Source organism: Schistocerca gregaria, chromosome 5, assembly GCF_023897955.1.
Source record: "Schistocerca gregaria isolate iqSchGreg1 chromosome 5, iqSchGreg1.2, whole genome shotgun sequence".
In the NCBI taxonomy this organism is placed as follows: domain Eukaryota; kingdom Metazoa; phylum Arthropoda; class Insecta; order Orthoptera; family Acrididae; genus Schistocerca; species Schistocerca gregaria.
This window is the reverse complement of record NC_064924.1, coordinates 475,667,782-475,685,696: the sequence shown is the minus strand read 5'-3', so window position 1 is coordinate 475,685,696 and position 17,915 is coordinate 475,667,782. Positions and strand designations below refer to the sequence as shown.

General features: G+C 43.4%; 1 protein-coding gene across 1 annotated transcript in view; it reads right to left on the bottom strand.

Annotated features, from left to right (window-relative positions):
- Positions 1 to 271: 271 nt before the first annotated feature.
- LOC126273019 (aminopeptidase N-like) overlaps positions 272 to 17,915 on the bottom strand; it is a 161,133-nt gene continuing 143,489 nt past the window's right edge. Inside the window, exons 16-17 of the mRNA XM_049976391.1 lie at positions 14,203 to 14,266; positions 272 to 4,610 (exon numbers count right to left, since the gene is read on the bottom strand). Of these exons, the coding sequence (XP_049832348.1) occupies positions 4,365 to 4,610; positions 14,203 to 14,266 (310 nt within the window). The 3' untranslated portion in view covers positions 272 to 4,364. The remainder of the gene's footprint in view (positions 4,611 to 14,202; positions 14,267 to 17,915) is intronic.

Sequence of the window (17,915 nt, the reverse complement as noted above, 5' to 3'; positions counted from 1 at the left end):
CTACAGTCTGGAGCCGCGTGACCGCTACGGTCGCAGGTTCGAATCCTGCCTCGGGCATGGATGTGTGTGTTGTCCTTAGGTTAGTTAGGTTTAAGTAGTTCTAAGTTCTAGGGGACTGATGACCACAGCAGTTAAGTCCCATAGTGCTCAGAGCCATTTGAACCATTTTTTTTATAAGAATCTTACTGTTTGTACTCTCAAAGGCTATTTGATGAAATCAAACAGATTTTTCAAGTGAGATGAGGCAATTTAAACTAATTAAAATAGAATGTATGTTATTCTTATTTTTATTCAGTACTTATACATGACATCATATTAGCCATAAAAACTGTACATTAACAATTTACACAAATAAGTTTAAATAATATTATACCTAAATCAATACTGTTTAAGGTTTATAATATGCTGATTATGTGATATGTGGCTCAGAAAACATCGTTTTATTTGAGGAGGAAGAAAGCAGTGCATAACAAATCAGTTCTTACATAATTCCAGAGCGCTATTAATGAAAAACTTACTTGCTTGTGATATATACAATGTGTTGTCTAAACTCTGCTAAAATGTGGAAGACAGAGTTTTGAGTGTGGGTAGATGATGTGGCTAATTTTTCCTGAGCTACACTTCCAGCTTTCGGAATGTACGTTTCTCCCCTGTGGCGATATTCAGTTCTACACCTCTTGTTTCTCCCGAACATTACGCCTCCCCGCTCGTATGACCAATTAAGAAAGTCTTTACAGTTTCAAAGTTTTCTCCATATTTTCAAGGAGGCTCATACTTGATCTTCGGGTATGCGTATGTAACATGACGCTGATATAGTTTGTGCTCATAATTAACTGTTAGCTTTAGTTGAAAATAAATTTAAGATCAATGCCACGTAGGTACGTCTCATAAGACGGCGTATATTTATTCTAGCGAACCTCAAGATCACGACTGTATGACAGGGAACTATGTGTTATATCTCTTGATGATTCTGTGGACAGTGGGTGATACTTGGATTACGTGTGCACGTGACCCTCTTACGAATACGAGAAGGTAACAAAAATGAAGCAATATTGTCGGATAAGGTGGCATGGGCCATGAAGACCTCGACGAATAGGACATTTACCAGTCGATTATGTACACTCATGAGGAGGCGGTAGTTAATTACTACAGTCAGCCCAAACAGGGTGTCAAAGAGGAGCTATAGCCAAAACTCGACGGTACAACGCAGCTAATTGGGCTACGGCCTGAAGTACCTGTTACTGCAAGTTTTAAAAACATTCATGGTTAAAGTTATGTAATCTACAGGTCGCATTATCATTTACGAGATACGAGTCATTCGAAGTTTTTTATCTAATGTGTAAGCTGGCACACACAGCTCTTGTGATATGGTTCTGATTTACCGTTTTCAATGTCCCTCACTATTGCTGTTGATATTTCCACAGCTGCAATTTTCTACCTGCGACATATCTTGCTTCCCTACATCTTACTCTTCCGTTCTTTGCTGTATGATAGTGCGGAATGAGGACCAGCCGGCGTCCTGTTCATACTGGTTTGTACTGACATCTCGAGAAAGCATTTCTGTGAAGTAATGCTTGTTATCTCTCTACTGATGTGATAGCGAAATTAATTTAAAAATACAACATGAACAACTTTGCAGTCATTAACAATATTACTTACTTTTATGAAGTTATTCTCAGATAACTCTACCCTCAGCAACTTGCTCATCTGGTAAAGACCGAACTACTAATGGCACCAAAACAATGTGGTAATGGACAGTCCTTTTTCATGAAAATGTCGTGGTTATGGATGCAAAGAAAAAAGACTGTTATATTTAAGTAATAATGCAATGAAGCAAATAATTATGGGAGCACACATTTCGTATCTGAAAATACAAAAAGGGGTAACACACATTGTAACCTCTAATTTTTAATATCGGGAGGTGAACAGTGTCGTCTTGTTACCTGTATAGAGTTAATACTGTGTTCAAGCTTACAAAATTTAAGGAGTTGGACATAACAGGCACTAGCTTTCATTGACTAGTGCATGGGAACAGAGGTGGTTTGTCCATAGGCCAAGAGACACGCTGAAGATGCGCCACAGTCAACCTGCTATTCTTTTTCCGGGGAAAATTAACCTTTAGCAGTCTTGAATAGAAAATATTAACGCTGTTCGTAGACACGATTTTGCAATATTTCTAAAGCACTGTAAATAATAGATGTGTCCATGGTGATCTGACATAAAACACTAGACACAAGTCATGGAGGTCCTGTTTTCATCCTGGATAGGGGCAGGCATTTTTCGAGTCCCTCCAGAACAGTCCCAGCTCCACAGGGGTTCTTTTTCAGGAGTAAAATGTGGCTGTGACGATGGGCCCGCCTCCCTACTCTTCTTAGTAATGTAGTGAAGAAAGGCAGTGCTCTACCTGCAGTCACACCTATAGCCCTATCACAGGATCGCAACACAGACTTTATCTTCGTTAGGAACAGATCATTGGGGTGAGACTGTGTCATTTTGCGAATGTCTGATGAGTGTATTTTAGGTAATTCTATTTTATTAAACCATCAAAGCTCGGCGAACATTGTTTTTTAATATATATATACTCATAAAAATCAACCTGGACCACTCAGCGAAATCGTCGGAAAGCAGAATATCGCCAAACTGTGACTGCTGCTCATCTGAATTGAAGTTCTGATAATCTAGTTCATTTAGTACCGTTTTTGCCATCTTGTTACATCTTCCTTTCAGTTGTTTGAGTTCAGGTACAGTCTTTGTTTGCAGTATGTTTCTGTTAAATTTTCGTGCATACTGTAATGAGTAAGATATTCTAATGCACCCATGTGGCTTCAGAATCTCGTAGTGTTAGGCTTCCAGCTTCCACCGCTAAGTAGGACTCCATCAGACTTTCCCAACTGGTATGCTGTGACATTTCACCACGTGAAGCACAGAAAAGTGGTGTGAGTCGTGGAATTTTATACCAGACAGAGGTGTAAGCTTTGTGTTACCTGTTGCAGACAGTATAAATGTGTGTACGTCAGATTCTCCTCCCACATCCCTGAATTAATTTGAACAAAATTTGGCATAGAAACAGCAGGCCTCATGAGTGTCACTAGTATGCATTTAAAACCTCCTAGATGCAACAGGAGTGGAGATACAGGCAAAAATGTGCTTTCTCCAGCGCCAGGGATAATAAGTTGCCACATACGACAGACATTTTGTTTTTGGGAACGGTAACAGCCTGCTGAATCAGCGTGCTTTGCAGGGTAACATACAAGTCAGGGGCAAGAAACAGTTTTACAGAGCCTGACATGTAGGCTGCCCTGTATGACAGGCATGTTGTGGGAATAGTATCGGCCTACTTCATTGAACTATATTGCAGGGGCTACATGTGCTGATGAACATAGCTGGGGACAGGCTGACGTGAATAGAGGAGGGGATGAGTGACAGGGAGTAGGATAAGGACAGAGAGAGGGAAGAAGGGGCGGGTGCATGAGGCAAATGGAAGATGTAGAGGAGTAGTGGGAAAGTGGAAAAGGAAGAGAAATGGGATATGGTGAAAGAAGAGAAGAAGGAGGGAGATATAGACACATAGAAGGGGTGGTGCAAATGGAGGAAGAGAGGGGAAGAGGATACGAAGATGCAGAGAATGGGGAACAGAAAATAGATAAAGAGACGAGGATGATGTAGACAGATAGAGGGATGAAGCGTCTTATACTTAACGCGGACTACAATAATTTACAATCATTTTCGAGACTGATTTGCACAACTGAAAGGATGCAATGGCGTGTGACTGTCAGTTCTGCCTGCCGATAATTCGAGTGATGGTAAAAACCTTACGGCAGTTATTTTATTCTTCCCTCTTATAGAAGACGACTATATGAACACGCTAGTCATTTGGTCAGTTTCTGTGCTACAGGACGTGTGTACGTAGTGGTCCAAAAGTTTTATTTCAGTTTCATGATGGAGAAACAACACTTTCCCTCGCTATGTGGACGGACCTAAGAAGAGTCAACTGCTATGGGTAATCCTAATTTAATGTTAACTGTATTGCCAAGATAGTGGTTCAAATACAAAGGTGCACAGCACGTGTTAATGCTTAATTTAGATGTATAAGAGGTTATTGCACGTTAGCTCCACGTATTAAGTGGAAGTAAAATAGTACATTAAGAGTAAACGGGCTGATATCGGTGAACAGGTTCCCTGCACTTCATCAGTACTACATGCGCCCTGTGTGTGTTTGCGTGAGACAAACATGCTATCAGCTCTGAAGCGATCGGGAGGTAGGCGGAAGGGAGAGGGGTTGGAATGTCGTGAATTGTTGATGACGTAGCTGCAAAGGCAGCTTGTGAACTGTTGTGATCGACCAGTTGACGAGTTGAAGAGGCCTAGGCGGCGAACAGGGACAACAGCAGGAGCGACAGCAGCAGCGCCGCGGCAGAACCCGAGGCAACTGCTGGCATGGCGCCACTGCCGGGGTCAGTGGTGGTGGTGGGCGTTTGCACGCGGGCCGCCAGCCACGCACCGACGACCGCCTCGTAGCGCTGGTTCCACTGCACGTGTTCGGCCGTCGACTGCTCCAGGCTCGCGATGGCTGATTCGCTGAGCTCCGCTGCTGTCGCCACATCCACCAGCTGCGAACATCACAGGTACGTTCGTCATTTCATACCACGCAAATGGAAGTACATAAAACCAGTTTGCTTTTGCTATTGAGTCAATAGAATACAGCCAGATTTGAAGTGATTATCATTCTTTTTCCGTTCCGTAACAAATTCTTCTCCTATCCTGTCTCCTCTCTTGTCACGGCTTTATCAACGATAAGGATGTGCCTGAATAAGAGTAGTTAAAATTTTACCTTAAGCTGTGTTTTCCACAGACATTTAAAACTTACGCATTCTCGACTGAGAATGCTCTTTATACACTAATGGCCACTAAAATTGCTACAACAAGAAGAAATGCAGACGATTAACGAGTATTCATTGGACAAATATATTATACTAGAACTGACATGTGATTATATTTTCAAGTAATTTGGGTGCATAATTCCTCAGAAATCAGTACCCAGAACAACCACCTCTGGCCGTCATAAAGGCCTTGATACGCCTGGGCACTGAGTCAAACGGAGCTTGGATGGCGTGTACAGGTACAGCTGTCCATGCAGCTTCAACACGATACGACAGTTCATCAAGAGCAGTGACTGGCGTATTGCGACGTGCCAATTGCTCGGCCACCATTGACCAGACATTTTCAATTGGTGAGAGATTTGGAGAATGTGCTGCCCAGGGCAGCAGTCGAACATTTTCTGTATCCAGAAAAGCCCGTACAGGATCTGCAACATGCGGGCCCGCATCTCATGGTCGTGCGGTAGCGTTCTCGCTTCCCGCGCCAGGGTTCCCGGGTTCGATTCCCGGCGGGGTCAGAGATTTTCTCTGCCTCGTGATGGCTGGGTGTTGTGTGTTGTCCTTAGGTTAGTTAGGTTTAAGTAGTTCTAAGTTATAGGGGACTGATGACCATATATGTTAAGTCCCATAGTGCTCAGAGCCATTTGAACCATTTGAACCTACATGCGGTCGTGCATTATCCTGCTGAAATGTATGGTTTCGCAGGGATCGACTGAAGGGTAGAGCCGCCGGTCGTAACACATCTGAAATGTAACGTCCACTGTTCAACGGCACCACATACCACCACGCAGGGTGATACGCAGGTATGGCGATGACGAATAGACGCTCCCAATGTGCGTACACCACGATGTCGCCAAACACGGATGCGACCATCATGATGCTGTAAACAGAACCAGGATGCATCCGAAAAAATGACGTTTTGCCATTCGTGCACCCAGGTTCGTCGTTGAGTACACCATCGCAGGCGCTCCTGTCTGTCATGCAGCGTCAAGGGTAAGCGCAGCCACGGTCTTCGAGCTGATAGTCCATGCTGCTGCAAACGTCGTCGAACTGTTGGTGCAGATGGTTGTTGTCTTGCAAACGTCCCCTTCTGTTGACTCAGGGATCGAGACGTGGGTGCACGATCCGTTACAGCCATGCGGATAAGATGCCTGTCATCTCGACTCCTAATGACACGAGGCCGTTGGGATCCAGCACAGCGTTCCGTATTACACTCCTGAACCCACCGATTCCGTATTCTGCTAACAGTCATTGGATCTCGACCAACGTGAGCAGCAATGTCGCGATACGATAAACCGCAGTCGCTATTTCTTCTCCTTACATGATTCATCTCAACAACGTTTCAGCAGGCAACTCAGGTCAACTGCTGTTTGTGTATGAGAAATCGGTAGGAAACATTCGTCATATCAGCACGTTGTACGTGTCGCCACCGGCGCCAACCTTGTGTGAATGCTGTTAAAAGCTAATCATTTGCATATCAATTCATCTTTTTCTTGTCGGTTAAATTTCGCGTCTGTAGCACGTCATGTTCGGAGTGTAGCAATTTTAATGGTCAGTAGTGTACATTTCCCTATCAAGGAGTACAAGCCTTAAATAATGATTTATTGTCAGTTCGTATTTCTGTGATCTTTCCAAGTCCTTTGATTGTGCAAATTATGTCATTCTCTTAGAAAAGCTTACGTTTTATGGAATTGATGGCTTTACAGGCAGCTGGTTTGAATTACACTTAACAAACAGAATACAAAACGTTGTGCCGAATAATTCAGAGAACTTCGGGAAGGTAGAAAATTTCAGTGGTGGTCGAAAAAAATGACGTAGGGATCCCCGAAGGTCGATTTTGGGTCCACTCCTACACCATAAGTACGTGAATGCTCTTCTACTTAACACTAAACTAGGAAAATAGTTACTTTTTGCAGATGATGCTAGCGTTATAATAAATCCCATTGGAGAGAAATCAACAGAGAAGTTAGTAAATGATATTTTCCAAATAGTTATTAAGTGATACTCTCAATAAACTTTGGAGAAACGCCCTACGTTCATTTGTGTATAGCGAATTCCGTCATACCAGCAATTGATGTAGAATATGAGCAGCAGTCAGTAAATATGGAAGAATGCTCCAAATTTTTGAGCGTACGTGTTGAAAACTTGAACTTGAAGAAGCTTCTGAAACAATTAAGTTCAGCTAGTTTTGCTCTTCGTATAACTGCTAATCGTGGAACATAAACGTATCACCTTCCTAATCTCCTGATATTGCAACCGAATAATGTTTTACGGAATAATTTTATGGTCATTTAGAAAGAAAGTATTAATTGCATAAAAACGAGCAGTAATAATAATATTTGGTGTTCACACACGGACGTTATTTAGGTAACGTTTCAAGAAGCTACGCCTTTTAGTTACGCCGTCATAATACATGTGTTCGCTAATGAAATTCGTCATAAAGAACTCGTTATAATTTGAGAAGAACTGCTATATCCATAACTACAACATTAGAGGGAAGAATGACCGTTATTACCCATTGTTAAGGCTGTCAGTGGCTCGTGAATGAGTTCAATATGCAGCAACAAAAATTCTGTATCATTTGCTCAATAACATAAAATGTCTGACAGGTAGCGAAGCAAGTTCTAAATCTAATCATTTCTCCTGAACAACTTCTTCTATTGAATGGACAAATTTCAGCTTGAAAATTGGTAGCCAGTAAAAATAGGTGTGGATGCGTGAGAAGGAATAAAAATAATAATGTGTTTACTGATTGTAACACTAATCATGCATACACATCCTGTAAAAATTACTCGTTCCATGTCATTTAAAAAAAATCTTTCAAATTATCTACGGAACAGATAACTAAATAACTTATTACCCGTCACTCGTGCCAGCAGCCCTGCCTGTGGAAACATCCTAATGTCATTTCAGTCGGAAAACTTAAAAGCCGTTAACTCTAGTGGTATCATTTCTTTTCCTACCTTCACCCAACAGCTATAACAACTGGCGCCAGGTGAAAATGTCATTCTGTTCTTGTTCGTTCGACTAACGCCGTTGACATGAAGATAAGCACGCACTTGCGGGCGCCCCGACCATTTTCTATAGTACATTTCCTACACCGCCTTCCTTTTCCCACCCTCTCACCATCTCAATGGTCCCTCCAGATCAATTTCAAAGGGCTTACCTGCTGGGGCAACCTCTGTTACCTCAAAACCAGTCTTGTGAAAACCCATGCAATAGCGTTAGGATGTACTTCTTTCTCCCAAGGTTCCACCTCCCCATCCATCAGCTTGTCATCTATCTAGTGAGCAAACTAAAATACACTGCCCGACAGAAAAGTAAAGCGCCAGCTCACAGGAGAAGGAACCGAAATGATGCTTCACGATTTGAGAAGGCGTGTGAGTCAAATTCAGAAAGGTCTTAGTAGTACAATTCCATTCACCAGTATGTCGTTGCACCTAACCTGATCTGCATGCATGTACTCGTGCGTTCGGGAAAGTGACATGAAGTCACTGTATGCTCGTCCACCCGGCTAGCCGCGCGGTCTACCGCGCTGCTTCCCGAGCGGGAAGGCATCCCGGTCTCCGGCACGAATCCGCCCGGCGGATTAGTGTCGATGTCCGGTGTGCCGGCCAGCCTGTGGATGATTTGTAAGGTGGTTTTCCATCTGCCTCAGCGAATGCGGGTCTGTTCCCCTTACTCCGCCTCCGTTATACTATGTCGGCGATTGCTGCGCAAATACTGTCTCTAAGTACATGTACACCATAATTACTCTGCCACGCCAAAATTCAGGGTTACACTCGTCTGGTATGAGATGTTCCTAAGGCAGGGGGGGGGGGGGGTATCCACTGGGGGCCGAACCACACAATAACGTTGGGCTCGGTGTGGCGTGGCTGTGGGGCAGGTGGACTGCTGTGGTCCGTTGTGGGGTCGTGTACCACTGAGGCCTTCGGCGGGACGAAGCCTCTTCGTCGTTTCTAGGTCCCCAGTTCAATACACAATACACACACCGTGTGCTCTCCTGGGACAAAGCGGCTCACAACTGGCCCTTCATGTCCTAGACACTGGCACTGTGATAAGAGTTGACATCAGAGATGATGAAACTTCCTGGCAGATTAAAACTGTGTGCCCGACCGAGACTCGAACTCAGGACCTTTGCCTTTAGCGGGCAAGTGCTCTACCAACTGAGCCACCGAAGCACGACTCACGCCCGTACTCACAGCTTTACTTCTGCCAGTACCTCGTCTCCTACCTTCCCAACTTTACAGAAGCTCTCCTGCGAACCTTGCAGAACTAGCACTCCTGAAAGAAAGGATATTGCGGAGACATGGCTTGGCCACAGCCTGGGGGATGTTTCCAGAATGAGATTTTCACTCTGCAGCGGAGTGTGCGCTGATATGAAAATTCTGCAAGGTTCGCAGGAGAGCTTCTGTAAAGTTTGGAAGGCAGGAGACGAGGTACTGGGAAAAGTAAAGCTGTGAGTACCGGGCGTGAGTTGTGCTTCGGTAGCTCAGTTGTTAGAGCACTTGCCCGCGAGAGGCAAAGGTCCTGAGTTCGAGTCTCGGTCGGGCACACAGTTTTAATCTGCCAGGAAGTTTCATATCAGCGCACACTCCGCTGCAGAGTGAAAATGTCATTCTGGGATCAGAGATGGTATCACACACCTTCCATCTAGGACTGATTTGGGATACTTCCTGGTCACGGGAGTACCTCAGCATCACGGAGACAGTTGATGTACACGTGCCGTGTGTGGCTGAACTTTGTCCTGCCACTAATGGTACCACGAAACTGTCGCATAAGAGGTGACAAATGGGGACGACAGATGTCTATCACATGACGTCATGAGTAACACCGCTGTGCCTCTCCAAAACACTGAAAGGATGGGACCTCTTCACAGATCACCGTCATACTCGGCGACGGTGGACATCAAGAGTAGTGCAGAAATGTGCTTCATCACTGCGCTTCATCAAAGCTTGTTGTGCCTGAGGAATTTACAGGCCTACGTATTTTCAGCGGTGTTTCTGCTTGGTCCAGCTTTCATTACGGTGTTAAGTATCAATTTTCATATGTTTTCAAGTCAGTAATGGCGTATATTTTCTTGCTTAACTAGCATCAATGCCGTGTGAAGTTGTTACAGTAGATGCACTGATCAGCCAAAACGTTTATGTCCACTGCCAACCGCGACGTTGGGTACCGCTTGGTGGCGCTGCGACCACGTGACGTGGTAATAAAAGTATATAAGCGGAACAGGCACGGACGGGGGATCAACCTAGCAAAGACACGAGCCGCAAAAGGGGGAAATCCATTAAGACAGCGTTTTTGAAAAAGGGTAGATTATTGTTACGCAGAGCCTGTGAACAAGTATCTCTAAAACGGCAAAAGTGGTCGAACGTTGACGTGCATCTACGGAAAGAGGTATAAGGACAGTGAAACTACCAAAAGGCGCTAAGTGGTTGGAGGTCCACGACTCTTCACAGAAAGTGGCGTTCGCAGTCTTCTTTGCTCTGTAAAATAGGATAGATGGTGATCCGTGGCATCTCTGCAGAAAGAACACAAAGATAGTGCACGCACAAGCGTTTCGGAACACACCGTTCGTAGTACACTGTTCAGCATGGAGCTCCGCAGCAGACTCCCCCTCGTTGGCCCAACAGCATCGTCAATTACGATGCAGTGCTCACGGGACCATCGGGATTCGGCCGTCGATCAATGGAAACGTGTCGGCAATTTTGGTGAAACACGGTGGCTCTAAGCGTGCAGAGTGCGACGGACGCAAGCTGGTGCGAGCAGTATTCTGCTATGGGATAAATTCTCCCACGTTTGCGTGGGATCGGTCATAGTAATCGAAGACATGCTGACAGCCGCGAACCACCTACATTCTAAACATTCATGGTGGTGTCTGATTGTTCTATATCGTGTCTCCCTACCACTTTCGCGCAACGACGCTCTGAGCGTGTTTTTTAGGGAATTAACTAGTTTGAACCTGGGACCTGCTGCTGGTAAGGAGACGCCAGACCACACATGACATGTAGAATTCAGAAGAGTTCAGTGAGACTAGCGATGATATAATCAAATGCTTAATGATCTCAGCGTCAGCTCCACTGCACTCCCTGTAAAAGAATCTTAATAGTAACTAAATTTAGTGGAAAGGGTTCAAGGCTTTCCTATTTTTAGTTAGCTGGTAAAATAACGTCGAAAAATCAGTTAAGTTTACCATTGGTAACTTTATTCTACTCACAAAACATCATTTATAAATTGCACTATTGATAAAAGGAAATGTTTTAATACAGGATGGTAAAAACCAACTGCGTTCAACAAAAATGTGAACGAATATTCCCTGAATGGGTTTCCAAGTTCTACAATCGATCGAAGGATGACCTATGCCATATCACATCTATAATTTAGGTTTAATTTAAGTTTCACAAAAGAGAAAACTATCAAAATGGTCTACAGAGACCCTCAATTATCTTTAATTACTTATTTAACTTGTCGTCAATTACAGTGGCTGATGTGGCTTCTCAATAACTATATAAAAGAAAAATCATCTGTTCTTCAAGTGGCAAATGTGAACACCATGAGTTTTAATTAACGATCGACACTAGTATTACGCAAAAAGGGGGTGTTACAGATTAGACTTCTGCAGTTCTGAGTGAAGCCTTATGCGCTCAAAAATGCGGCATCGCGTGCGTTCATTACCTTGCCGGTGTTTAAGCAGCGTCAGGGCGGCAGCGGCCGGCGCAGCAGCCATCCAGCTCGCCGTCTCGGAACCAACTCTTTCCTAACTTCTCCTTACTACAATTTACCGAAGTTAGTTTAAAAAAACTATCTGGCTATGTTTTCATCTGACCAATCAGGGTCTCAATGTTAACCTTAAGCTCCGCCTACAAAAATTCTGTCTATCCAATGAGAAACGTTATACTTTTCGTGGTGGGGCAATGTTTTTAAAGTTTGCAACTTAACAGAGACGCTAAAAAGTCTCACGCTAAAACCTGCAGCTAGTGTGGTCCTTTTAGCGTTATCGTAAGACCTATACTGCTTTTCTGGAGGGCTCTAGCTTTTAACATGGGCTGGGGGTGATCCTTGACGTACCTGAGACGCGAAAAAGCCTCACGCTAAAACGTGCGGGTTGTATAGTCGTACAGGTAGGCTCTCGGCGTGGGTGCCCAGCCCCTCCCTTATCTAGCTTAACACGGTTCTGCTCTCGGCTTCTGTCCTCGTTTCTCCCCTCGGAACTGCGTCTGCCTCACGGTGGGAAGGTACGACATGCATTTAGGCATTCTTGTGTTAGTCTGTGGTATTCCATTTGCTCACTCGTTACTCGTATTACTTTGGTTAATTTAATGGCACGATTTATTCGGAGCTATGTGACATACTACTAGATTTGCTTATCATGTCAGGGTTTTCATGTAAGGTGTTGGATTTGCCTGACACCTTACAACATCACTTCGCGCTTGATGTCTTCCTCGACCCCGATGTCATGTTTCAGCAGTATAATTGTCCGCGTCTCTGAGCCAGAACCGTGCTACAGTGTTGAGCAGCAAAATAGTTAACTAACGTTGACGTATGGGCGAGCAAACTCGTGTGATGTAAATCCTATGGCACCCATCTATGTCGCTACTGATCTCCATCACCGCGTATGCAAATCAGCGGCCCGTTATTTCCGCGAGTTTCATGCCCTGTGCGTACACAACTTATCCCTGATACCCAGAATCAGTAATGTATTTCGTTCCAAAGACAAATTTAAAAAAATATTAAGCAGTTGGTTGTAATGATTTAGCTCATAAGTGTATTTTTCCACTGTGAATATGGTCAATGATTGAAAACGGTAGTGAATAAATGTATTGCAAGTTAGCACAATGTGTATCAAACACTTCTCTAAGTATATCTATGCACGGTCGCAGGTTCGAATCCTGCCTCGGGCATGGATGTGTGTGATGTCCTTAGGTTAGTTAGGTTAAAGTAGTTCTAAGTTCTAGGGGACTGATGACCGCAAAAGTTAAGTCCCATAGTGATCAAAGCCATTTTAACCGTGAAAATGAGGAAGACGTGTTTAAAAGTGTAAGTCTGGAGCTCATCGCTGTGAGGAAATGATATGTGAATTATCGAAAGTTTGAGGAAGGATCGGAATAGTGTTGGTGTTCAAGAATATTAAAAGTTAACTGGACAAGTAAGATATAAAATGAAGTACTGAAAGAATAGGTGAGGAAATGGCTCTATGGAAGATGCTTATCAGGAAAAGGGTCAGGCTAGTGAGACATCCGGTACGCTATACAACAACAGCTAATTCCATACTGCACTGAACAGTAGAAGGAAAGGTAGTAGGAACGACACAAGACTGTAATGAACAAAACAGGTGGAAAAAGGTGTTGGGTATAGATGCAAATTAGTACAAGATAAATATAGATTGAGGACTGGCTCAAACCACTATTGTAGTGTCACCTGTTGTCAGCTTGCTGAGTTATCCCCTACAGGACCTCACCAGATGGCCCCTAAGAGGACCACGCTTCAGGATGGTCATGTACCGTTTTTAAATAGTAGATGATTTGCTAATGCTAACTTACATTTGCAGAAATGTGCATGAACCGAAATGCAGAACCATTTGATGGGTGGACTTGTATCGATTCCCAGAAGACAGAAAGTGTTATATTTTTAAATGATGGTGCTCCACTTTTCTCTGACGACATTTCTACACGTCGAGTGCTGTTTGTTATCATCACTTACGGAATCGGCCGTCGACAAATACGAATCATCTGCAATCATTCAACTACTACAAGCTGCACAGGCTTTTCAATGTCCGTCTGTTGCCTGTGGGGACGATATAGGTTAACGACGGCGCCCTTTGTGTATCAGAAGTCGTGGAGTAGAGACGCCATCTTAATTAACTCATTAAAGAACTGACCTCCTCAATATAAAGAGTTGAGCGCGCAAACATCAACGCACTACAGCTTCATTGTTCGTCCACATGGCCTGTGTCATGTTCTATGTAGCCACTCTTCATGATTATACGATCTAGGTGCTGATTCGGGAGACGCCAGCGGATTTTTGTGAATGAACTAAACCGATACAAAAGGTCTTTGTTCTGTGAGACATGAGCAAAAATTCATTTTCAGAATAATTGACTAAAGGAGAAGAAGTGCTGGTAAACATCTGAAATCTGGTTCCGAACGAGATGCGAATGTGATATATAAATGCACATTTGTATCAAATGTGATTGTGCAGTGCAACTCTAGAACAGCGACAGTACCTTACGAATAGCAGTTCGTTCGGTGCTTTTGACCAGAGTTTTTCTAATGATTTAATACAGACAAAAATGATGAATGAGCTGCACGCTGTAGACACTACTTACCTTTTGAACGTGCTCTTGGGAAGTAACCTTTGACGCGAGCCCAGCCAGGATTGTAGACGCACCACTGTGAAATAGATTCTGACATCAGCGCCATGAATGCAACATTACATATTTAGTTAACATTAATATATCTTCCAATCAGTTTCATCTTTGTTAATTCACATAGCTAGGAGGGATGGAATACCAAATGAACGATTGCCCAGAGTATACTTCGTTACAAGCTGAAGTATGAAGAAATTTATTGATGAATCTGTAGAAAGTAGCCCATCTCCGAGAGATGGCAGATGGAGGTCACTAAACAGTAACGCTATGACAATTTTCCACAAGGCAGGTGTAGGTGCAGATCTGAAAGACTTAACACAAGGTTTCTTGTTTTTCACGTAGACGGTGGTAGGTCATCTAGGGGTAGCGCCCTTCATAATCAAAACATCTCGGGTCCTAGGTTCAAACCCAGGCCCTTCTTAAATTCTGAATAAAAAAAACATCATCAATGACGGTCGAAAGTTCTAGCAAAGGAAGTCAGCCGCGCTCTGCCTTGTCAAAGAGGGAGGAGAAGCGGACAGCGGTTCGGGGCATTTTCTTTACCCTTGGTGTGAAAAACAGCCCCAAAAGGGCGGAAGGATAAGGAAAGATGAAGCCATGAGGATGCAGAAGGCAGTGGAAACCACTACATTAGAGACACATAATCTGAATCCTAAAGACATGCGGACTATATTTGAAGTGTGTCGTGGTGAGCTTTCCATTGGCAAAATATTCCGGATTAGTCCCTCGTTTGGATTTCCGGGAGGAAACTGCCAATGGAGACGCGACCATGAAAAACTGTTGGATTGACAAACGAAGGGCTAACTTTCTACGAGTCAGAGCATGGAATGTCAGAAGATTAAACGTAGTAGGAAAGCTAAGAAATCTGAAATCGGAAATGCAGATACTCATTCCTAGTGGGGGCCGATGAAGTGACATGGGAAGAAGACACGGATTTCTGGTTAGACGCACATACATTAGAGTACTATCAACAGCAGCAGAAAATGGTATAGCAGGGGTAGGATTCGTTATGAATATGAAGGTAAGGCGTAGAGTGTGCTACTGTCAGTGATTCAGTGATAGGCTTCTTCTTATCAGATTTGACATCACACCAGCTTGACGGTAGTTCAGGTATACATACCGACATCACAAGCCGAAGATGAAGATGAAGAGATATAGAAAGTGTATGAGGATATTGAATGAGTAATCAAGTATGTAAAGGGAGATGATACTCTAGTAATGATGGAGGACTGGAACGCTGCTGTTGGGGAAGGAACAGAACAAATGGTCACGGGAGAATATGAGACAAGCCGTAGGGATGAGAGGGGAGACACATTAATTGAGTTCTGCAATACATTTCAGATGGTGATAGGGAATTCTCTGTTCAAGAATCACAAGAGGAGGAGCTGTACTTGGAAAAGAGTCGGAGACATATGAAGATTCCAGCTGAATTTCATCATGGTCAGGGAGAGTTTCCGAAATCTGATATTGGATTGTAAGTCGTACCCAGGAGCAGGTATAAACTCAGATCATAATTTAGTGATGATGAAGAGTAGACTAAAGTTAAAGAGAACCGTACGGAAGAATCAGTGTAGAAGTATGTGGCACACTGAAGTACTGAGGAAAGATGAGACACGTTTGAAATTCGCTAAGGATATGGATACTGCGATAAGAAATATCACAGTAGGCAGTTTAGTTGAACAAGAGTTGACATCATCAAGAAAGGGAGTCACAGATGTTGGGCAGTCAGACATAGGTACAAGAACTGTAACTCTGAAGAAACCTTGGGTACCAAGAAATACTTCAGTTGATCGACGAAAGGAAGAAATACAAAAATTTTCAGGGGAACACCCAAACTAATCGTAATATAACACATCCTGAATTTTCTTTTCTATTCTTCCCTATACTATTCTTGTTAGTCGCTTGGGTGTTCAGTCTGGAAACGCGCGACCGCTACGGTCGCAGTTTCGAATCCTGCCTCGGGCATGGATGTGTGTGATGTCCATAGGTTAGTTAGGTTTAAGTAATTCTATGTATTAGGGGACTGATGACCACAGATGTTAAGTCCCATAGTGCTCAGAGTCATTTGAACCATTTTTTAGAACCAACTGGGAACAATAAGATTCCAAGACCAAGAACGAAGTACTCGGATTATAGAGTGTAAGATAGGTATGTAGTCTTTTGCCCCTACTGTTCAATCTGTACATCGAAGAAGCAATGACGGAAACAAAATTAAGACACAAGAGAGAAATTAAATTCGGGGTGGAAGAATATCAGTGATACGATTTACCGATGATGTAGCAATCCTCAGTAGAAGTGAAGAAGAACTACAGGATCTGTTGAATGTAATGAACAGTGTAATGAGAACAGAATATGGGTTGAGAATAAACTGGAAAAGGACGAAAGTGATGAGAAGTAGCAGAAATGAAAATGGCGACAAACTTAACATCAAAATTGTTGGTTACGGAGTAGTGGAAATTAAGGAATTCTGCTACGTTGGAAGCAAAATAACCCATGACGGACGAAGTAATGGCATCAAAAGCAGACCAGCGCATGCAAAGAGAGCATTTCTGGCTAATAGAAGTCAACTGGTATCAAACATAGGCCTTAATTTGAGGAAGAAATTTCCGAGAATGTTCGTTTGGAGCACAGCATTGTAAAGCAGTGAATCATGGACAGTGGAAGAACCTCTGCAGAAGAGAATCGAAGCATCTGAGATGTGGCGCTACAGAAGAATGTTGACAGTCAGGTGACCTGATAGGTTAAGAAATGAGGGGACAAATTAGAAAAAAAGTGTAGGAGATAATGAACTGCAGAGGAGCCTAAGAGCACAATGATTTAAGATATAACTGGACCCGGAATTCTCTAGATGTCAACAAACTATACATTATTGTTTATCCATCGTTGAGAGTACTACAGCACTGCTGCTCCGCAATGGTTTACTGATTTGATGATTAACAGCTTCATTTGCTAAGAAGTTCTTAACAACGTGTGTAAGTTAAGTAATCTTAATTTTTCTGCAGGAGCGGTTTCGGATTTTATTTCGAACTCATTTTCCGGTAGAATGTGAAAACTCGTCTGGACTGAAGCGAAGTCACTGTTCACTCGGAAACTGGTCGAGACGGAGCTGTATTGACTGACAGCAGGAATTCTTGTCGGGTCTGTATTTGTCACTGGCAAAGCGTGACACTCGTCTCCAGTTCCAGCTAGTTTCGATATCTTCACGACTTCTATTCTCAGGCATGTTGAAAGCCAGAGACATTCATACAGCTCCACTGGAATACACTAAAAGTAAGGCACTGTGCTTTACAGTGTAGTTTACTGTTAAAATTTTGAGGGTGTATGTTCTTAAAAAAGTAAGTCTACATATTGCTCCCTCCAACAAATATCCCGTGAATAGTCCTCGAAAGTAAAAACAGAGAAATTCGACCTCACATTGCAGCTTACCAACACCAGTTCCTCCCACTCACTATCCACGACAGGAATAGGAAACGGAGAAGTGACAGAGGTACACGAGGTATCTTACGCCACACACCGTGAAGTGGTTGCGGAGTACAGACGTCGATATACACTCATGCTCATAAATTAAGGATAAAGCTGAAACATGGTGAAACAACGCTCTGGTGGGTGGTTTGTGGGTTTAAATCACCTCGGGGTATGACCATGCGGTGCATTTGGCCTGTGGCCTTCAC